Below are 20,804 nucleotides of genomic sequence, written 5' to 3'. Positions count from 1 at the left end.
GATGGTCTCGATCTCCTGACCTCGTGATCCGCCCGTCTCGGCCTCCCAAAGTGCTGGGATTACAGGCTTGAGCCACCGCGCCCGGCCAAACAAGTATTAACAAGTATTTATATATGCCTACTGTGCCAGGCCTTATTCTAATCACTGGGGCTGCAATATTTAAAAAGACAAAGTTGGATCCTCCAAGGATTGTGGTGGGGAAGGCTGAGAAAATAACAAAAATGTATAACATTTTTTAAAAAGTGTAATAAAGTTACAAAGCCTAGCCCCAGCTCTGCTTGTTTCCCTAGCTGAAATGGAGGATGGCCGGGCGCGGTGGCTCACGCCTGTAATCCCAGCACTTTGGGAGGCCCGAGGCGGGAGGATGGTTTGAGCCCAGGGGTTCGAGGTGACAGTGAGTTATGATTGCCCCACTGACTCCAGCCTGAGCGACAGAGCGAGACCCTGTCTCTAATTTAGGAAAAAGAAAGTTGTGGCCGGGCGCGGGGGCTCACCCCTGTAATCCCAGCACTTTGGGAGGCGGGAGGGGGGGCGGGGGCGGATCACCTGAGGTACGGAGTTCGAGAACAGTCTGACCAACATGGAGAAACCCCGTCTCTGTTAAAACTACAAAATTAGCCCGGCGTGCTGGCGCATGCCTGTAACCCCAGCTACTAAGGAGGTTGAGGCAGGAGGATTGCTTTAAGCCGGGAGGCGGAGGTTGCGGTGAGCCGAGATCGTGCCATTGCACTCCCGCCTGGGCAACAAGAGCAAAACTCCGTCTCAAAAAGAAAGAAAGAAAGTTGTTAAAACATTTTTATAAAATGAAAGGGGAGGGGACTGATCTAGGGTTTCTAACAGCCTCCACATCGCCCAGCAACAGAGCCCACAAAACTGCCCGTGGCCGCCAACGGGTTCCTCCAGCTTCTTCCCCATCTCTGGTTGGGGAAGTGGTGCAGGGGCGGCTGCGAAGGAAGGAGAGGAGCGTGTATGACGCCACATCCGGCGCGCGGCGGAACTGGTCTCCCTTTGCTTCCGCGGCGGGACCGGAAGTAGAAGCGGCGGCGGCGGTGGCTGCGGCCCAAAGCGGACTGAAGGAGGGAGGCAGGGAGCGGGAGAGCCGGAACCGGAGTCGCAGCGGCGGTAATAGTGCCAGACTCCTCTAAGTCACCGTCCTTAGCGCGGGACCGCGGGGTTCGACGGGAGTTAGCGGGGTTGCGGCCAGGCCGTGGGACGCTGGGGGGTCCTGGGGCCGATGTGAGGGGAGGCGGGGGTGGGGGAGCCGGGCCGGCTCTAGAATCGAGTTGTCTGCCCCGCGCCCCGCACGGACACTCTGATCCGCGGGCTCGTCTTGGCCTTTCCCAGGAGACCCCTGTGCGGTGCGGAGGGGGCGGCGGCCCCGACTCTGACCCGCGCCGGGGGTGGGCCATGGCGGAGATCAGCGACTTGGACCGGCAGATCGAGCAGCTGCGTCGCTGCGAGCTCATCAAGGAGAGCGAAGTCAAGGCCCTGTGCGCTAAAGCCAGGTGAGCCCGTTGGCCCTGGGGAAGGGAGGCCAAGCCGCCGCCCACGGGTTCTGTCCTGGGGCAAACCCAACTGACAACTTTGGGCTTGCCTCGCCCTGGAAGCTTTCCCAGAGAGGAGCAGGATGGAACCGCTGCCCTCGAGGAAAAGCTAGCCTGCTCGGGGAAGACAGAGCGGATAAAGACACTTAAAGTATTAGACGACGTGTTTCCAGTGGAGTAAGAATGTTACATAAAGTACTTAGGAAACTCAAGGAAACAAGTCCATCTGTCCGGGGTCGGAAGCTTGTTGGAGGGGGGCCGAACTGTGGGACAGGCCTAGAATAAGGAGGTGGTAAAAGAGCCAAAAACCAAAGATTTAAGACAGGAAAGTTAAAGACCCTGTGATTTATAAAAGTCTTTTAATTACAACAACCCTTAAAGGTTGGTGGTATAGTACTCATTTTACAGGTGAGAACTTTCATGTTAAAAGTTACCCACAAGTAGGGAATGGGGATCGGAAGCCAGCTCTTAGTGTCCTGTCCTTTTTCAAGCCATAATGCAAAAAGGTGTGGAGTTGGATCACTCACGTTCAGGGTGGGAGCCTGAGAAATCGTAGGAAGTAAGCCAGGGTAGAATTAAGCATGATAGGGAGGGAGGCCAGTTCAGAGTTCTGTGGGAAGTAGGGTGAAGCAGTGGTTAAGGCTCTGGGTTTTGCGGTGTGAGATGGCTCTAGGTTTGAATCTGAACTCTGCCGCTTTCTAGCTGTGTTAGTGATCTTAAGGTGTCTTTATTTGTAAAGCGGAGTTAATAGTACTTAATAAGATGGTTGTGAAGATTCAGTGAGTTGGTGCTTGAGATGAGGTTAGCACAGTGTCTTGGTACAGCATACATGCTTGATAATCACCAGGTATTCTATTTCTCTTGGAAGAGGGCAATAATGAGATGGGTTAAAGCCATCAGGGAAGGCTTTTGAGTGGAGGTAGGCCTTGAAGGATGAAGATAATTTGGCTAGCTGATGGAGGCAGGGCCAGTGAGGGAAGGGAGGAATGTAACAGTGGAGCCCCTGAGATGTATGGGGAACAGTCAGGGGTTTAATTATTACCTGCCTCCTCTGGGGCACTGTGATTGTGGCTTCTACCAGGCTGGAGAATTGTGGCAGAACTACCCGCAGAATTACCCTATGTTTATTGAACAATAGACATTGGCCTTTATAGGGCCACTGTTGGCCTGGCCCTGTACTGGTAAAAAACTTTTATCCATCTCTTCCCCCCAGCAATCCTGTGAGGTTGGAATCATTTGTTCCATTTTATCAAACAAGAAGCCATGACTCGTAGAGGTCTGGTGACTTGACTGAGGTCACCCACTGAGGATGTGGCAGAGCTGGGTCCTGAATCTGTGGCCCTCAGGCTCTTTGCTTGGCCCTGCCTCACATAGACTCCGTGCAGCCAGACAGGGCCTATGAGGGGATGATGAGCAGGGTCAGCCTCTTTTTTTGCCACCTGTCTGTGGCTTTTCTCTTTTGCCAGCTCAAGAAAATGTCCCTGACCAGACCAGCCCCATGGTGTTTTTTGTTTTCCCCTCTCCCTCAGTCCTGATTGGCATTTTTAGGAACTTATACCTGTTATTGCGTGGCTCTGTTCTTTAACCCCGAAGTCTTACCTCCCTCACAGGCCCTGAATCAGCATGGTGGTGATGGTAGACAAAGCTTGGATAGCATGCTGGAGTTTGCAGAATAGCAGGAAGTTATGTATTCATGTCTCCAGTCTCCATGGCTCCTTGCAACAGCCTAAGGAATAGGCAGGGTGGGCTGAGTACTTAGCCCCATTTCATAGCAGAGGAAACTGAGCCTCTGAGTAGATAATGCCTTGTCCAACTCATGCAGCTAGTCGGAGGGGAAGTTAGTTTTGCATCCAGGTTTTTAACTGTGCTCTGTGGTCACTGAGAGCCAGGCAGAGGCATTTAGATTTTGATGTGAGGTGTGAGGCAGCAGGGAGCTATGGAAGACTGAGGGGTGGAGGGTCCTGCCCAGTTGAAACTGAGTGAAACTAGGAGGTACTAGGCCAAGGCTCAGTCTGAAGCGGGGCCAGCTCTGATACCTGGTTATGGCCTCCTGGGGACCCACCAGAGACCCAGGCTGAGGCTGGTAGTGTCAAGAGCACCAGCTTGCCCAGAGGGCACAGACATGCAGGTGAAACCCGTGGAAGCACAGAGGTCCGCAGTGTCTGAGCTGAAATTGCTGCTCCTAGAAATATTAGCACAGAAGAGCTGAGCTTTTGAATCAGGTGGTCTTCAGTATGAATCTTTGCCTTGTCACCTAGAAGCAATATGACCCTTATCAAGTCACTTTCTGATTTTTTGAAATGATAATGACATGCAGTTGAAAGTCCGGGTATCTGGGCACAGGGCCTGCTGCGCTGGTAGCTGTTACTGCAGGCAGGTCATGATAGGGCTGGTGAAGTACTGCAAGTGACAGAACTGGGGCTGGAATCGGGGCCTGATTCCCAGGCCATAATGGGGTTGTGCTGGCACTGAGGGGTGCTTTTCCGAGAGCACGGGCCCTGCATGTGACCTCCCTGGGTTTCAGGTTTTCACTCAGGGTCTATGGAAGGGCTGGCATAAATTCTTAGGAAGTTGGGCTTCTGGGTTCCAATTTAGCCACTCTCCAGCTTGGTAACCTTGACCCTGCCGCTTTTCTGTAAGGTTCGGTTTCTTTTTTTCTTCCCTTTTTTTTTTTTTGAGACAGAGTTTCGCTCTCGTCGCCCAGGCTGGAGTGCGATGGCGCGATCTCGGCTCACTGCAACCTCCGCCTCCCAGGTTCAAGTGATTCTCCTGCCTCAGCCTTCCGAGTAGCTGGGATAACAGGCACACACCACCATGCCCAGCTAATTTTTGTATTTTTAGTAGAGACGGGGTTTCACCATGTTGGCCAGGATGGTCTCAATCTCTTGACCTCATGATCCACCTGCCTTGGCTTCCCAAAGTGCTGGGATTACAGGCGTGAGCCACCATGCCTGACCTAGCTTCGGTTTCTTTACTGTTACGTGAGGCTGAAGAGAACCTCACCAGTCTGTTGGAAAGGTCACTGTGAGCAGTTGATGGGGAAGGATGTTCAGCACAAGAAGCAGTGCCAGTGGGACAGTACAGGTGCTGGTGTGGCCTCTCGGACCACCGCCAGTGCCGCCTCCTTTTCCCTGAAAGCCAGGGAGACTTCCTTCGTGCTGCCTCTGCCATACAGAGCAAGGGGCCTAAGTGAATCCTCCTATCCACTGAGCTCAGGAAACCCATTCTAAGGGAAGAGATTGGCAGAAAGAGGGGGGCCAGGCGAGTTGGGCTTCCCACATCAGAATATCTTGATAAAGAATCAAACCCCAGAGCCAGGCTTCCCTGGTTTACATCCCACCTGTGTTACTGGCACCAAGCCAGCCTCCTCCCATGCTTCAATTTCTTCATCTGTGTACTGGGAATCATAGTACCTACCTGCCAAGCCCTTAATAACATTCCTGGCACACAGTATGAGCTCAAATGTTCACTGCTGCTATTACCAGGCATAATTTGCAAATATAGTATTGCTTAAATTGGGTGTCTATAGGCTGGGTGCAGTGGCTCACACCTGTAGTCCCAGCACTTTCGGAGGCAGAGGTGGGTGGATCACCTGAGGTCAGGAGTTCGAGACCAGCCTGGACAACATAGTGCAACCCTGTCTCCACTAAAAATACAAAAATCAGCCAGGCGTGGTGGTGCATGCCTGTAATCCCAGCTACTTGGGAGGTTGAAGCAGGAGAAACGCTTGAACCCAGGAGGCAGAGGTTGCAGTGAGCAAAGATGGCGCCACAGCACTCCAGACTGGGCAATGGAGCCAGACTCTGTCTCAAAAAAAAAGAAATTGGGTGTCTTAACCTGGCAAAGTGATTTCATCTCCTGCTCACTTAAGTAGAAGTAGACTGCACCGGCAAGGAGAAATAGAAAATATTTAAGTCCTCATAGTTGTAAAGAAATATTGAACACATGGCAAGAGCATCTCACTTTTTTGTTTGTTTTTTTTTTTTGAGACAGCCTTGCTCTGTCGCCCAGACTGGAGTACAGTGGCCTGATCTCGGCTCACTGCACCCCCCGCCTACCAGGTTCAAGCAGTTCTCCTGCCTCAGTCACCTGAGTAGCTGGGATTACAAGCACGCACCACCACGCCTGGCTAATTTTTGTATTTTTAGTAGAGATGGGGTTTCACCATGTTGGTCAGGCTGGTCTCGAACTCCTGACCTCGTGATCTGCGCGCCTCGGCCTCCCAAAGTGCTAGGATTACAGGTGTGAGCCACCGCGCCTGGCCAAGAGCGCGTCACTTTGAAGGTGCATCCACTGGTAGGCCTGTCTTGGGCACCTACCCTTGTATCTGGATAGCCTGGGAGAAGGGCTCTGTGACTGGCCAAGAGTTACTTAAGCTGTGCTGTGGAGAGGATGGGGAGACCCGCCTCCCAGTAGTGAGTCCTGGATGCGGAAGACGGAGCAGCAGGGGGAGTCAGGGCTGGAAAAGTCCCAGCCTGCTCAGAAGGCCTGGAACGCTGGAATAAGAGCTTGGACTTTGTCCTTTTGGCAGCAGGGAGCCACGGAAGGGTGTTGCATGCTGGAGGGCTGTGGCCAGCCTGTTCTGGGGAGACTGTACGCTTCACTCCTGCCCCCTGGAGGTTCAAGAACTGCCTCATATCCTCCCCTCCCTGCCAAAAAAGGTCAGGAATTGGGCTGGGCTGGCCTGGCTGTGGTGACCCTGGTCTTCTCCTGTCTCCAGAGAGATCTTGGTAGAGGAGAGCAACGTGCAGAGAGTGGACTCGCCAGTCACAGTGAGTACCTGCTGTCCCTGCAGAGCCGGGCCTGGTCTTTTAGGCACGTGGACTTTCCTCTTCATCTTGGGGGCTCTATAAGCCCACCCCTAAGCCTCTTGTGTCTGTCCTTTCCCTCATCTTCAAGGGAGCACTGTTATAAGAAGTGGGGGTTGCTGTGCACAGTGGCTCACACCTGTAATCCCAGCACTTTGGGAGGGCAAGATGGGCACATCACTTGAGGTCAGGAGTTCAAGACCAGCCTGGCCAACATGGTGAAACCCCGTCTCCACTAAAAATACAAAAATTAGCCACATGTGGTGGCAAGTGCCTGTAATCCCAGCTCCTTGGGAGGCTGAGGCAGGAGAATGCTTGAACCTGGGAGGTGGAGATTGCAGTGAGCCGAGATCGGGCCACTGCCCTCCAGCCTGGTGACAGAGGAAGACTGTGTCTCAAGAGAAAGAAAGAGAGAGAGAGAGAGGAAGGAATGAAGAAAAAAAGAAAAGAAAAAGAAAAGAGAGAAGAGAAGAAAAGAAAAAGGAAAGAAAGAGGGGTGTGGGAAGGGACTTTGGATTTGTTAGTGGAGATTCTTGGCCGGGGCAGAAGGACTCCTATTTGGTGAGTGATTCTGCTCACATTTCTCCAGGGCTCTGTGTTAATAACTTGATTCTGGGTACTTTGAGGGGAGTAGAGAGAGGAGGGGGTCGGGACATCTACCTGGAAGGACTTAGTTCTAGCTCTTGCATACAGAATAGTTGGTACTCAGCATGGGACAACAGGTGTGTTTCTGGACCAGACTGACTTGAGGTGGGAGAGGAGAATTTTGGCCCTAGGAAGTAGAGGTGTAGCCAAGAGCGATAAAGCTCCCTAAAGCAGCGGGTGTTTGGAGGGTCGTCCCTGGTAACTCCCACTGCTCGAGTTCCAACCCCCTCTTCCTGCTCCCCAGGTGTGCGGTGACATCCATGGACAATTCTATGACCTCAAAGAGCTGTTCAGAGTAAGTGTGTGGCCAATACTGCGAAATGTAACCGGGAGATAACTAGAAGACCCTTTTAATCAAGGGTGGGAGCCTTAATTTGGGGCGTGGAGTGGGGGCAAGGGGCCCCGAGTTAGATAGGCGGTTGTGGAAGAAGGGCCTCTGCTGGACAGAAACAGGTGGGGGTAGGGGACTGTTTAGGACAGGGCAAAACTTTCTACTTCCCCACAGGTGGGTGGCGATGTCCCTGAGACCAACTACCTCTTCATGGGGGACTTTGTGGACCGTGGCTTCTACAGCGTCGAAACGTTCCTCCTGCTGCTGGCACTTAAGGTGGTAGTCCCCGGCTTCTGCACCCCCAACCTGGGCCACCTCGGGTTGGGCCTGTCTTAGTCCGTTCCACCCTCATCTCCTACCGTGACCAGCCCCACCTTGGAGCTATGTCACTGATGATGGACCGATTCTGCTTTTGGGGGTGGTCAGAGACTCGGGGGTGGTGGTGGTGAGGCCAGTGGGGCAGCATTCTGGGAGGGGCAGAGGCTCACTGTTGTGAATGTGGCAGGTCATTGATGCCACTGGTGGGAGAGGCAGTGTGGGGCCAGATGACAAAGGGCCTGGGTGCCTTGCTAGGGACCCGGTCTGTGTCTGGCAGGTGAAAGAAGAGCCATTAGGTTCATAGTTGATGGGGATGGGTCAGGTTTACATTCTCTGGAGGGGTCCTGCAGGCCTGGGAGGTGGCTGATGCCACACCATCAGGCGAGAGGTTCCAGGAGTGTGCTGGGCAGTGGTTGTGAGGAAGGCATGAGGAGGTCAGAGGGGAATGTGTGGAGAGACCGTCTAGGCGCCAGCCCCGGCTTGGTGGCCACCCCCAGGTTCGCTATCCTGACCGCATCACGCTCATCCGGGGCAACCATGAGAGTCGCCAGATCACGCAGGTCTACGGATTCTACGATGAGTGCCTGCGCAAGTATGGCTCGGTGACTGTGTGGCGCTACTGCACTGAGATCTTCGACTACCTCAGTCTGTCAGCCATCATCGATGGCAAGGTAGGCCAGCTCAGGGCTCCATGGGACGGGAAGAGGATGGGGGCTCCAGGCCTCAGCCACGCCCTCTTTCCTTGCTGTCCCCTGTAGATCTTCTGTGTGCACGGGGGTCTCTCCCCCTCCATCCAGACCCTGGATCAGATTCGGACAATTGACCGAAAGCAAGAGGTGCCTCATGATGGGCCCATGTGTGACCTCCTCTGGTCTGACCCAGAAGGTGAGGGCATGTGGGCAGGGGCAGGCAGGGACAGTCAGGAGGGGTTGGGAAAGAGAGGGAGCAGGGCTGGCCTTCACTGGCATCTGTCCTCCACCTACCAAATGGCTGGAACCCTGGAGGTTGAGCAGGGAGGCCTGCATGGCAGATGCTTTGAACACACAGTGGCTTGGGGCATGGCTCAGAGGGCTGTGGAGGACAGCTAAGTCATTGCTCCCTGAAGTGAAGGGGCCTTAGAACATGACAGCAGCTTCTTCAGAGGTCAGAACCCCAGAATGATAGCCCCCTGAGACCCCTCATTCTGTGGGTTCTCCACTAGTGTAGAGCAGACTGAGATTTAAAGTCAGGTCTTCTGAGGACCAGCCAGAGTTCCTGTTGTCACACATACACACAGGCACACACGCACACATACTCTCTCTGTCTGCTCCATCATAGCCACATGCACACGAGGCCTCTGCTCCACAGCCACAGACACACACACACACACACACACATGCAGCCACTGCTCCACAGCCACACACACACACACACACACACGCAGCCTCTGCTCCACAGCCACACACACACACACATGCAGCCACTGCTCCACAGCCACACACACACACACACACATGCAGCCACTGCTCCACAGCCACTCCCGACCGCTCTGTGCCCTTCTGTCTCTGGGAGCACCCCTTTCGCTCCCGTGTGCTGTTTGGCCAGGGATTGTATGATCACTGTCATTATGAGGGGGTCCCAGCCATTGGGCATTCTTTCTCCTCTGGAGCTCATCTGCCCCTACATTTGCTGTCCTGGTCCCCATCATCCCACAGACCATATTCAGGCCCCATGCGCCTCTGGTGGACTTGGGGAGGGGCCAGGCTGCTCACCCTCAAGGGGCAGCGCTGGCAGCCAGAGAAGCCTGAGGACATCCCTCTCCATCCCTCCCTTGCCCCATCAGACACCACAGGGTGGGGCGTGAGCCCCCGAGGGGCTGGCTACCTATTTGGCAGTGACGTGGTGGCCCAGTTCAATGCAGCCAACGACATTGACATGATCTGCCGTGCCCACCAACTGGTGATGGAAGGTTACAAGTGGCACTTCAATGAGACCGTGCTCACTGTGTGGTCGGCACCCAACTACTGCTACCGGTGAGCCGGCTGGGCCGGGCTGGGAGGGGCGGGCATCTGAGCCGAGCTGCTCCTGACCCTGCTGCCCCGCCTTCCAGCTGTGGAAATGTGGCAGCCATCTTGGAGCTGGACGAGCATCTCCAGAAAGATTTCATCATCTTTGAGGCCGCTCCCCAAGAGACACGGGGCATCCCCTCCAAGAAGCCCGTGGCTGACTACTTCCTGTGACCCCCCACTCCGGCCCCTGCCCCTGCCCCCTACAGCCCTTCTGGCCCTCGGACCACTGTGACTCTGCCTTCTTCCTCAGACGGAGGCTGGGCGTTGCGGGGGGAGCTGTCCCGGCTCTGCTCTCCCCCAAGAGGGTGCTTCGAGGGTGAGGACTTCTCTGGAGAGGCCTGGAGACCCAGCTCCATGTTCCTCCTCTCCTCCCCACTTGAACCATGAAGTTTCCAATAATTTTTTTTCTTTTTTTCCTTCTTTTTTCTGTTTGTTTTTAGATAAAAATTTTGAGAAAAAAAATGAAAAAAAAATTCTAATAAAAGAAGAAAAATGGTCTTTGAGTTTTTGCCAGACTCGGTTGGGAATGCACAGGGTTGCTGGCCTGGGACCTGGGGTGGACCTCAGGGCCCCGACCTGCCAGGAGGGCCAGGCTCAGGCCAGTCAGCTTGCCCAGGGCCTCCAGGGGCCGCTGCCTGCTGGCTTCCCCAGTGCTAGGGAGAGGGCTCTGTTCTCACGGTAGCCTTATTAACAGCATCACAAGATTCTGATTTCTCCATTTTTCTGAAGAAGAGATGGGCCTAGAGAGCCGGTAGATTTCGTGCTAGGTCAGGCAGCTGGAAACACAGGTTTAGATCTGGGTCTGGGTCTCCTAGCAAAGCCTTTGCTCACCCAGCCCCGCCCAGGGCCAAACACAGGAGCTTCAATGTTTCCTGAGCATGGATGGCTTTTGAGTTTTATTAACAAAAATACTCTGATCCCAGAAAAACAGACTGATGTGGCCTGCACCAGTGGCGTGGGGATTGGGATTGAGCCCCTCCAAGAGCTCACAGGGGGACCCGGTAGGTGGGGATACTGGTCTGTAGCCCCATTTGGCCAGGCAGAGCCCCTTCCATTCACACGGAGGTGAGAGCCGGGAAGGGGAAGCTGGCCCCAGCTGGACTCCCAGCAGCCTTGGTTGGGCTTTGAAGCCAGAGCGGGGTGGGAGTGAAATCAAGGTGTGAAGTTGTGGGGGGTGGTGGGCAGGCCCAAGGCAGCCATTTGGTGTGGGGGATGGGGCCAGTGGAGGTGAGGGGGCTCCAGGGCTGGGGGAAGGGAGCAGGAGGTTTGTGATGGAGGCAGAGGGGCCCAGCAATGGCTCAGTACATGGGTTTGGAGCCCACATCCAGATAGCCCCCAGGCCCGGGGTATGGTAAAGGGAAGGGGCCCCCTTGGAGAAAGTGCGGGGCAAAGGGTGCCGCCGGTGGAGCCGCTGGGTACCCGGAGCCCCCCGGCCCAGGTGGCAGCTCCAGAAATGCAGCCGAGTAGGGGGCTGAGCGCCCAGAGTCTGGAGCCTCCGGGAAGCTGGGGCTCCTGACATGGGAGAGAAGGATGTCAGAGCAGGGCAGAGGGTCCCGCAGCCCCGCCTGATCCCCTGTCCCACTCACCTGGTGGGAAGGTGACTGGGGGCCCCGTGGAAAGCCGCAGGGTGCATGAGGTAGGCCTCGGCACTGGGGCCACCACACGGAGGTGCCAGGGCAGTGGTGACTTCCCCGGGGGCTGAGGCCTGTTCTGGGTCTGATTCATGAATGTCTCCACCCAGAGTGGAGTCGCAGGGACCACCTGGTGTGTCCGGGGAGAGGGAAGGGAGAGGTTGGGCTAGGGAGGATCCATGTCTCAGGCCTGGCCCCATCGCCATCAGAACTATACTCACCTCCGCTCCCATAGGCCTCTGTGGCTGCTGGCTCTGGGCCCCGCAGTTTCCTCTTCACACGGGCGTCTCGCTCCCTGGGGAATAGTGGTGGTGGTGATGATGACGGTGATGGCCATGGTGATGGTAATAACAGTACTTACCCAGTGCCAGGCATTTCACCCTCCCCTTACCCAGTGCCAGGCATTTCACCCTCCCAGGGACCCTGTCGGGTAGGGGCCATCATTATACCCATTTTACAGATGAAGAAACTGAAGGCCAGAAAATTAAATAACTAGAAAGTGGCAGAGCTGGAATTTTGCCCCTGCTCAAGCTTGTCCATGCTTTCCTATTGTGTTTAGTATCAACAGAAACTCCTTCCCAGAGGCAAGGCCAGGGCACGGTCTCACCTAGCTCATCCTTCTGCCCCATATCCACTCTCAGCCTCTCTCTGGAATCCTCTTCTGTCCCCTCTTCACCTGCTGAACTCATCCTTTTTCTTTTCATTTTTAAAATTTGAGATGGGGTCTTGCTATGTTGCCCAGGCTGGAGTGCAGTGATATGGTCACAGCTCACTGCATCCTCCAACTCCTGGGCTCAAGTGATCTTTCCGTCTCAGCCTCTTAAAGAGCTGTGACTACAGGCATGAGCCACCAAACCTATCCTTGCCTTAGTGCAAGTGCAAGTTCCTCAAGGAATTCCTCCCTGACCTCTGAGAGCACACACCCCTCCCTCATAACATCTGTCACAGTTCTGCTTTTGCATTTGATGGAGTGACTCCTTGGTTCATGTCTGTCTCTTCTGACAAACTGGAAGCTCCTTGAGGTCAGGGCCAGCTCTGAGGGGCCGCATTTGGAACAGTTCCCACGGCCTTATGGAACCTTTACTGTCCAACATAACCTGGCTTCCCCTCCCCCTGCCTGACTCCTACTCACTCCACTGCAGCCACATCACAGGCACAGCCCCACCTCAGGGCCTTTGCACGTGCTGTTCCCACTCCCTAGTGTGCTTTGCCAGATGCCCACCTGGCTCCCTCCCATACTTCCTTCAGCTCTTTCTCAAGTGTCTTCTTCCTGCCGAGGCCTTTTCAGGCCTCTTATCTAATAGCTCACCCCAGTCCTTTCCTGTTTATTTCTCTTCTTCTTTTTTTCTTTTCTTTTTTTTTTTTTTGTGACAGAGTTTTCTTTCTTTCTTTTTTGATATGAAGTTTTACTCTTGTTGCCTAGGCTGGAATGCAATGGCACAATCTCCACTCACTGCAACCTCCATCTCCTTCAGGAGATTCTCCTGCCTCAGCTTCCCGAGTAGTTGGGATTACAGGCGTGTGCCACCATGCCTGGCTAATTTTTGTATTTTTAGTAGAAACGGGGTTTCACCGTGTTGACAGGCTGGTCTCAAACTTCTGACCTCAGGTGATCTGCCCGCCTCAGCCTCCCAGAGTGCTGGGATTACAGAAGCAAGCCACCGCACCCGGTCTCTCTTCTCTTTAGAATCGCTTCCTAACAGATAGCATTTTATTTATTTCTCTTGTCTGCTTGTCTACTCTCCCCACTACAAATCAGTTCCATGAGGGCTGGGGCTTTGGTTTACTTTGTTTGATTTATCTCCAGTGCCTGGAACTGTCCCTGGCACATAGCAGGTACTATATAAGTATTTGCTGAGTCAGTGAATGAATGTTTTTACTTACCACTGTATTCCTGATGTCCAGCACGGTGCCTGGCACACAGTGAGTGATTAATAAACATTTGTTGAACGCATGAATGAATGAATGAACAACTCCCACCTCTTACAGTTTCTGCCGTTCTCCCGGAAGCCTTTGGCAAAGGGATTGGCTGCAATCTTCAGTTGTGTGATCTGGGGACACACATCCAGGGTCAAAGCAACTGTGGTCTGGGCAGGGCGCCACCACCCCCTCAAGCAGGGGCACTCACCCGTGGGTTCTGGTAGGCTGTCACGGAGATGAATGTGGTCTCCGGGAAGCGGAAGGAAGCCATGCCCCCCCAGTGCTGGCTGCAGAGCTGGGCTGCCCGAACTAGGTGTATGCGGGGTTGGTACTTGTGCATGGAGTGCAGGATCAGCTGGGAGGGAGGAAATGGGAGTGATTCCCTGCCCTGTGCTCCAGCCTTGGCCTCCCTTCTAGCACCCCCCAACCCTATCCTGGAGTCCCAGCCTGGGCCTCACGTGGCCGTGGGGGTCCAGCGTGCTGTTGGTGAGCTTGACACGATGGAAAGACACAGGCTGCCGCATCCAGTGTGCACCAGTGGCAGGAGAGTCGGGGTGAATGTAAACACGGTCGGGCAGGCGGGGCTCTGCCTTGCCACTGGGCTCCCACCGCCGGCCCTGCCAGCGATAGCGAGCCCCATCCACCGGAACCACATCCAGAAGAAACAAGTAACGGGCCTCGGGGTCCAGGCCAGTGACTGACACTCGGCAGGCAGGGAACATGCGTCTGTGCAAGGGAGGGGACAGGAGAGGCCTGGAGCTACCCACTGGCCAGGGGTGGGCCCAGCACCAGTAACGGGACATAGCAGCAGGCTCCCCAGAGCTGTCAGAGAAATATCAAGGGAGGTGAAATTAGAACCCAGAGGGCAGGCCAGAGGCTGTGGCTCACACCTCTAATCCCAATACTTTGGGAGGCCAAGGTGGGAGGATCTCTTGAGTCCAGGAATTCAAGACCAGCTTGGGCAACACAGAAAGACCCCATCTCTACAAAAAATTTAAAAGTTAGCCAGGCATGGTGGTGCACACTGATAGTCCCAGTTACCACAGAGGCCGAGGTGGGAGGGTCACTTGAGCCTGGGAGGTCAGGACTACAGTGAGCCACAATTGCATCACTGCACTCCAGCCTGGGCAACAGGGCAAGACCCTGTCTCTGAAAGAGGAAAAAGGGCAGGGGGCAGTGGCTCACGCCTGTAATCTCAGCACTTTAGGAAGCTGAGGCGAGATCATGAGGTCAGAAATTTGAGACCAGCCTGGCTAATATGGTGAAACACTGTCTCTACTAAAAATACAAAAATTAGCCAGGTGTGGTGGTGTGTGCCTGTAGTCCCAGCTACTTGGGAGGCTGAGGCAGGAGAATTGCTTGAATCCAGGAAGCAGAGGTTGTGGTGAGCTGACGAGATAGCGCCACTGCACTCCAGCCTGGGCAACAGAGCGAGACTCCATCTCAAAAAATAAAAATAAAAAAAAAGAACCCAGAGGGCAGGATCTTAGATCTGGAAGGTTTTCTTGTCTCATTTTACATTTGGGGAAACAGGACAGACAGGTTAAGCGATCTGTCACACAGCAGGTTAGGAACAGAGCCATGACTCCTACCCCTCAAAGCGTATTTGCAGAAGCAGGGGTGACTAACTTTCTTGCTAGGAGCTTCCTGTCCCCACCCTCCTCTCCTCCCCTGATGTCCAGCACCAGAATCTGCAGCTCTTAGATGAATTTGCTTTAGAAAAAATATACCCTGCCTGCAGTAGGGCTGAGGACTTTCCATGCTAGGGCTTGAGCTCCTGCCCTAAATACCTCGTCTCAGACCACACACTGACCATGTCCCTGCCTCTAGGGTGACCCTGGACCTAGATATACTGACTCCTATTCAAGCTGCATACTGATCCCCAAGCCTGGCCAGATTTCCCTGATGCTGGTCACTGAGCTGGCCCTTGACCCCCTGTCCTTGTCTGGACGCTGGTCTAGGCCACACACTAACCTATAACCCAGCGGGACTTCCTGACCCTGCCCCAGACTGACCCATGACCCTTGCCATAGATTGGTCCCTAAACTCAGCCACAGACTCCACAGACTGGCCCTTAACCCTTGTCACAGAATGACTCCTGATTCCAGCCAGAGTAACCCCTGCCCCAGGCCATAGTCAGATTCTAAGCCTAGGCAGAACTCTAGCCCCTAGGGAACCTCCCAGACCTAGCCCCTCCCCAGGGACTCTGCTTTTCCCAAGAGACCCCCACCAGAAACACAGACCCTGACCCAGCCCCTCACCTCCCAGCTTTGGTGATGATCATTTCTGTTCCTACAGAGCTGAACTCCTTCCATAGCTCCCGGTTCTCCAGGCTCAGGCTGACCCCAGGGAGGGAATGGAGAGCCTCTGGAGCTGATGGGGCCGGCTCAGTGCCCATGGCAGGGGGCAGAAGGGGCACAGGTGGGTGCGCGGCCAGGGTGCGGGGAGCAGCCTCCATCCCGGAGAGGAAGCAATCCAGTTTGGGGGTGTCCAGGTCTGGAAGCCGGGGAAGAATGAGGAGCCAGCCGAGGGCCCCAGCCTCCCTATTCTCCTACCCAGGAGCTGGTCCCAACGCTCACCGGGGTAGCGATAGCCCTCTGCTAGGCCGGGTGGGAAGCTGGAGTCTGCCCCAGGTTGGGCGGGCCCCAGGCGGTAGCCGGCCCCCAGGGACGGGTACAACTCTCGTGGATGGTACATGTTGTAGTTCCGTCTGGCCTCAGGTCTCGCTGCCTAGAGCCCCCGGTGCTGCGAGATGCCCCCTTTATAGCTCACAGCTCAGCCCCTTCCAGACCCAGGATCACAGCCCCTCCCCTCTTTGGGGCCCTGGATTTGGGCTGGGGTGGAGACCCTTGGGGCCCCGAAGGGGTCCAAGCAGGGGCCGGATACCTGGGTACGGTCCCCTCCTTCCCTCCCTCCCCACCCCGGGCGGCTTCATTAGCCTCGACCCCCTGCTCCCTCATTACATAATTAACTCCTCGGCTTGATTGATCCCCGGGGCTCGGACAGGGACGCAGTTTGGCGCTTCCGGCCAGCTGGTCCCCGTTCCCACGGGGGGGAGCCCCGGCTAGGGATAAGCTGGGGGGCGGGGCCTGGAACCTGGACGGAGCCTGGAGTCCCGGGACACACCTTGGCGCCCCCGACCTTCTGGCCGGTGACCGCCCTCCGCCCCCCTTCACTTGGAGGCCAGGCCCTGGAGGGAAGCAGCATGACCAGAGGGGAAGTGCAGGCTGGAGGGATGCGGCCTGAGCTGATTTCACAGGGCACTCGGGGTCGCGAGGAGGCCGCAGCCCAGTCCCGAGCACCGTAGTCCTCCCTGGTCCCCATGCTTAAAAAAAACCCTCCACCCTGAGCCAAGCCTCCAAGGTTCGGAGGCGCGCACAGTCCGACAGCTTCTGACGCCTCGCGCCAGGGTTTCCCAGAAGGTCCCACTCTGGGGAACCCTCGGAACTACACTTCCCGGCAGGCCCAGCGTTGAGGCGCGCCCGAAGGAGCCGAACGGACCACGCGGGGGCCGCTGGAAGTTGTAGTCCGGCCGCGAGGGGGCTGCGAGGCCGGCGACGCGGTTGCCTCCCTGGGGCGCTGTCCCTGTGCAGGATGAGCACACGCAGATCAGGCGAGGTCACGGCGTAGGCAGCCAGAGTGGGCTCAGGGCCTCCGCCGGCAGTGAGACCGCCTCGGTTCCTGGAGACCCAGCTTGAACGACTTGCCTACCCCATGCCCCGCCGGGGCACAGAACCGCACAGGTGTATAGGGGCAGAAATCTCCGTTTGAGCTTCCCCTTCCCGGATTACACGCGAGCCTGGGCTGTCTCCACTCCATTGTTTTATTATGTACAAACGCTACAGAACGAGGGGGACAGACACGCGTGGGGTAAGAGGGGCCTGGTGGGAGGAGTTCACAGAGCAGACGGTGCACTGGGGCCAGGAGAGCAGAACACAGGCCATATCTATGGGGCACGCGGGGAAGGAGGGGGTTAAAAACGAGATCCAAGCCAGCCAGATCGCAGGAGGTGCGGGGGCGTCGTCCCCCTTCTGTTCTCCCCCCAAGGTCACAGTGCATGCAATAAAATATATGTACAGGAGCTGGATCCGTCCTCTGTAGGGGCCCTGAGGGTCCAGAGCTCCCTTCGGGCGGAGGGAAGCCGGTGGCGCTCCCTGGCGGCCAGGCCGGGCTGGAGCCACATGCGTCGGGGAGCGGGGGGGGGTCAGTCCCAGCCGTTGTCTTTGATCATGTGGTTGAGTTCAATGATGTACTTCCCCTCTTTGTACTTCTGGCTGCTCTCAAAGGCCTGTTCCTGAAAGGAGGGGCGGGACCATCATCCCTGGAGCAACGGTCTCACCACAAGGCACAGGGGTTGGGGAGTGGACATCAGTGGCCCCATTTTACATGTGAGGAAACTGTGGCCCAGAGGGGCAGGGCAGTGTTTCTCACAAACACAGAGTAGAACTCCCTGACTCAAAGGTACTTTTCAAGTATTAATGATGGCTCCAATAGAGAAGATAGGGAAGTGACTAAAAGATTTCACAGTGCAGGTTTGCAAACTAGTGGCTTCATGGCCATTTTGGCCTACAACATGTATTATATGTGGCAAAGTACATATATAAACTCTCTCTTGGACAGCAGAGTTTAATAAAAATAATACTTTAAAGTATTAAAATATAAGTAGGCCGTGCTCACTCCAGTTTGTCCAGCCTGCCCCCAACTCCCAACCCCTCCAATCTATGCTACCCTTTACACATCTATAGTATCTGCTTGGCCTTACAGGCACTTGAGGTTTTTTTTTGTTTGTCTTGTTTTATTTTGAGAGGGAGTCTGGTTCTGTTGCCCAAGGTGGAGTGCAACGGCACGATCCTGGCTCACTGCAACCTCTGCCTCCCGGGTTCAAGCAATTCTCCTGCCTCAGCCTCCTGAGTAGCTGGGACTACAGGCGCCCGCCACCACGCCGAGCTAATTTTTGTATTTTTAGTAGAGATAGGGTTTCACCATGTTAGTCAGGCAGTTCTTGAACTCCTGACCTCAGATGATCCACCTGCCTCGGTCTCCCAAAGTGCTAGGATTACAGGCATGAGCCACCACGCCTGGCCTGGCACTTGAGTTTTTGACCTCTTGTCTAGGCCAGCTCTTTATTTATTTATTTATTATTATTATTATTATTATTTTTGAGACGGAGTCTCGCTCTCTCCCAGGCTAGAGTGCAGCAGTGCAATCTCGGCTCACTACAAGCTCCGCCTCCCAGGTTCACACAACTCTCCTGCCTCAGCCTCACGGGTAGCTGGGACTACAGGTGCCCGCCACCACACCCAGCTAATTTTTAAAATATTTTTAGTAGAGACGGGGTTTCACTGTGTTAGCCAGGATGGTCTCAATCTCCTGACTTCGTGATCCACCCACCTTGGCCTCCCAAAGTGCTGGGATTACAGGCATGAGCCACCGTGCCCAGCCGACCATCTCTTTGATAGAGGTTGAGTGGCCAAGCCACCTGTCCAGAGACACACAACCAATCTGGCAGGGTCAGCAGTGAGCTCAGGTCAGGGCTGGCTGGCTGGCTTTGCCTGGGGCATCTACCTCACAGAGGAACCATAGCTCCAAGCGACGCCTGAAGAATCCTGTCCCTTGCAGTGTCCCAAGAGCATCTTCCTTTGCCACATCTAATCTGATCCCTGTAACAATCCTGGGTGCTAGGCAGTGGCTTTATCTTCCACTGACAGATAAGGAAATGAGACTCAGGGTAGTGAAATCAAGACCCTGGACAGCAGCAGTGGCCATGAGGGCTATGGAAAGGGAGGCTGGTGAACCCAACCTCCATGTTGTTGCAGAGTCTGGGGCAATTTTTCTGATACTCTGAATGACAATATAAGCTGGTGGTCAAGGGTTTGGAGTGAAAAAAAAACCAACCAACTCAGATTGTGGTCCCTATTCTGTTACTTACCAGTTGTGTGATCTTGGGCAAGTTACCAACATCTCTGGGCCTCCCTGTCTTGTTCTGTAGAGATAATACTAGCTTCTACCTACAGGATCACTGCAATGATTGAATGAGATAACAGACGCCAGGCACACAACAGTGCAAGGCACATAAGCATTCAATAAATGGTGACTCTGATTATATCCTAACTCTCAAATGGGGATCCAAGTGCCTGGGAGAAGGGATGGGTTAAGAGAAAAGTTCTACAGCCCTTGCAGGGTGCAAGAGAAGAAAATGTGGTCAGGGATGAAAAGACAGTCTGACTTGTGTGAGCTAGGCCTATGCAATCTGAAAGGCTATAGGATGACTGCTTGTCAGGAGGAGGTGTTGGAAGGTCAGGTCAAAGGCTAGCCTAGGGTCAGAGGTGGCTGACTCACATATTTCCAGCCCAAAGTGGTCTTGCAGTTCTCGCAGTGAATGTCGGCGACAGCATGGAGGCCGGTCAGCAGCACCCGCTCCTCGGCTGGCCCGCAGCCCACGTTCACCCTGTGGGGACATAGGGCAGTCCCAGGGAGGGTCCTGCCATCACAGGGCCCCCCTCAAGCATTGTGCCTGTCCTCCGCATCCAAGAGATGACGCTCACAGCTTCCTGCCTGCACCGGGGAACTCTGGGAGTCTCAGCAGGATGCCAGGGGTCACAGGTCACAACAGATGTCAGGGAAAGCAAGAAAGGAGGCCAGATACTCACACAGAGTTGAAGAGGTAGGCACGCCCCTGACTGCCCTGGAAGGACTAAAGGGTGGGAGGGTGGGAAGAGAGGAGGGGGTCAGGGCTGCCGGTGGGGAGCTGCCAGGCAGCCCCTATAGGTTCCAGCCCCACTGTGGCCTGGTTGGTTACCTTGGAGATGAGGTCGTCGTGGTTGGCCAGGTGAGCGCGGCAGTGGGCACAGCTATACCTCCGGTGACAATCATCCAAGTAGGCCTGAAACGTCTTGGGCTTTGAAATCCGCACCATGGCGGGGGCCGGGGGCAGTGGCCCCACGCGGGGAGCGGCCCACGGGGAGCAGAGGGAGCCCAGTGCCTGCCGGGGAGGGAGTAGGTGGGCTGTCAGGACCTGGGCCATACACATGCGAGGCACTCCCAGAGCCGTGGGGACTCACTCTGTCACACTCGGCTGCTCTCTCCTTTCCCAGAGCCAGCAGCCCCTCGGGGACCAGAGGCGTCTCAGTTTTGACTCAATGAGGAGGCCTCAGGTTGCATCAATGGGGAAACTGAGGCTCAGAGGAGCCCGGGGTGAGTCACCCGCCTGCTTCCGGCCTCACTCTTGCTGACCTGGCAGCTGAAGCTGGAGGAAGGGGCTTTGGAGGGCTGGGCTGTCAGTTCCCAGTTTCAGGGGAGCATGGACGGGTAGGGGCTGGTTGGTCCTTGCGACCTCATCTGGAGAGCAGTGGGGTTCACTGGGGGCTTAGGGGGTTCATCGGGGAGAGGGTCCACCGCCTGGAGGAGGCAGGAGGCCTCGCCGTAAAGGTAAAGGGTCACCTAGCAGAGGAGGGGCTCTCACCTGCGGTCGCCGAGGCCTCCTCTACGCCCAGGGGCTCTTACCTGCATCGCGGAGCCTTACCTGGACCCCGGGGCTCACCTGGGGCGCGGGAGTGGGG

At 55.4% G+C, this 20,804-nt stretch overlaps 3 protein-coding genes across 10 annotated transcripts in view; 1 reads left to right on the top strand and 2 right to left on the bottom strand.

Annotated features, from left to right (window-relative positions):
- Positions 1–1,006: 1,006 nt before the first annotated feature.
- Positions 1,007–10,191, top strand: PPP4C (protein phosphatase 4, catalytic subunit). Of its 5 annotated transcripts, none has more exons than XM_011933520.1 (9): positions 1,007–1,122; positions 1,345–1,505; positions 6,265–6,316; positions 7,242–7,292; positions 7,503–7,604; positions 8,144–8,317; positions 8,405–8,531; positions 9,469–9,658; positions 9,736–10,191. In XM_011933520.1, exons 2-9 carry the CDS (start codon positions 1,408–1,410, stop codon positions 9,863–9,865), a joined length of 924 nt encoding a protein of 307 aa, XP_011788910.1. In that variant the 5' UTR covers positions 1,007–1,122; positions 1,345–1,407; the 3' UTR covers positions 9,866–10,191. The 5 variants fall into 5 exon arrangements, with proteins under 5 accessions (XP_011788910.1, XP_011788913.1, XP_011788911.1 ...); XM_011933523.1 differs by having other exon boundaries at positions 6,206–6,316; XM_011933521.1 differs by having other exon boundaries at positions 1,007–1,128.
- Positions 10,192–10,562: 371 nt separating this feature from the next.
- On the bottom strand, positions 10,563–16,680 carry TBX6 (T-box 6). 2 transcript variants are annotated; one of them, XM_011933517.1, is made up of 9 exons: positions 16,625–16,635; positions 15,825–15,990; positions 15,507–15,741; positions 13,704–13,971; positions 13,454–13,600; positions 13,306–13,376; positions 11,547–11,620; positions 11,281–11,491; positions 10,563–11,206 (listed from the first exon to the last, which is right to left on the bottom strand). In XM_011933517.1, the coding sequence occupies exons 2-9, from the start codon at positions 15,940–15,942 to the stop codon at positions 10,993–10,995; spliced, it is 1,338 nt and encodes a 445-aa protein (XP_011788907.1). In that variant the 5' UTR covers positions 15,943–15,990; positions 16,625–16,635; the 3' UTR covers positions 10,563–10,992. The 2 variants fall into 2 exon arrangements, with proteins under 2 accessions (XP_011788907.1, XP_011788906.1); XM_011933516.1 differs by having other exon boundaries at positions 15,825–16,680.
- A 370-nt stretch (positions 16,681–17,050) lies between these two features.
- YPEL3 (yippee-like 3 (Drosophila)) overlaps positions 17,051–20,804 on the bottom strand; it is a 4,743-nt gene continuing 989 nt past the window's right edge. For 2 of the 3 annotated variants that reach the window (XM_011933514.1, XM_011933515.1), the window contains exons 2-5: positions 20,045–20,227; positions 19,896–19,939; positions 19,585–19,693; positions 17,051–17,539 (exon numbers count right to left, since the gene is read on the bottom strand). In XM_011933514.1, coding sequence (XP_011788904.1) covers positions 17,450–17,539; positions 19,585–19,693; positions 19,896–19,939; positions 20,045–20,161 — 360 coding nt within the window. In that variant the 5' untranslated portion in view covers positions 20,162–20,227 and the 3' untranslated portion in view covers positions 17,051–17,449. Of the gene's footprint in view, positions 17,540–19,584; positions 19,694–19,895; positions 19,940–20,044 lie in introns of all 3 variants that reach the window. The other variant, XM_011933513.1, reaches the window with a different exon arrangement.

Source organism: Colobus angolensis, unplaced genomic scaffold (genome assembly GCF_000951035.1).
Source record: "Colobus angolensis palliatus isolate OR3802 unplaced genomic scaffold, Cang.pa_1.0 Scaffold128, whole genome shotgun sequence".
Lineage (NCBI taxonomy): Eukaryota > Metazoa > Chordata > Mammalia > Primates > Cercopithecidae > Colobus > Colobus angolensis.
This window is presented reverse-complemented; position numbering and strand designations above follow the sequence as displayed.

Bases quoted from the DNA above. Each gene is read 5' to 3' on its own strand.
- PPP4C (XM_011933520.1), top strand. From the start codon at position 1,408: ATGGCGGAGATCAGCGACTTGGACCGGCAGATCGAGCAGCTGCGTCGC. The intron at 1,506-6,264 runs GTGAGCCCGTTG...TCCTGTCTCCAG, and splicing joins GCCCTGTGCGCTAAAGCCAG to AGAGATCTTGGTAGAGGAGA. The intron at 8,532-9,468 runs GTGAGGGCATGT...TTGCCCCATCAG, and splicing joins CCTCTGGTCTGACCCAGAAG to ACACCACAGGGTGGGGCGTG.
- TBX6 (XM_011933516.1), bottom strand. From the start codon at position 15,942: ATGTACCATCCACGAGAGTTGTACCCGTCCCTGGGGGCCGGCTACCGC. The intron at 13,377-13,453 runs GTGAGTGCCCCT...GTGTGTCCCCAG, and splicing joins CAGCCTACCAGAACCCACGG to ATCACACAACTGAAGATTGC. The intron at 11,207-11,280 runs GTGAGTGGGACA...CTCCCATGTCAG, and splicing joins CCCAGTCACCTTCCCACCAG to GAGCCCCAGCTTCCCGGAGG.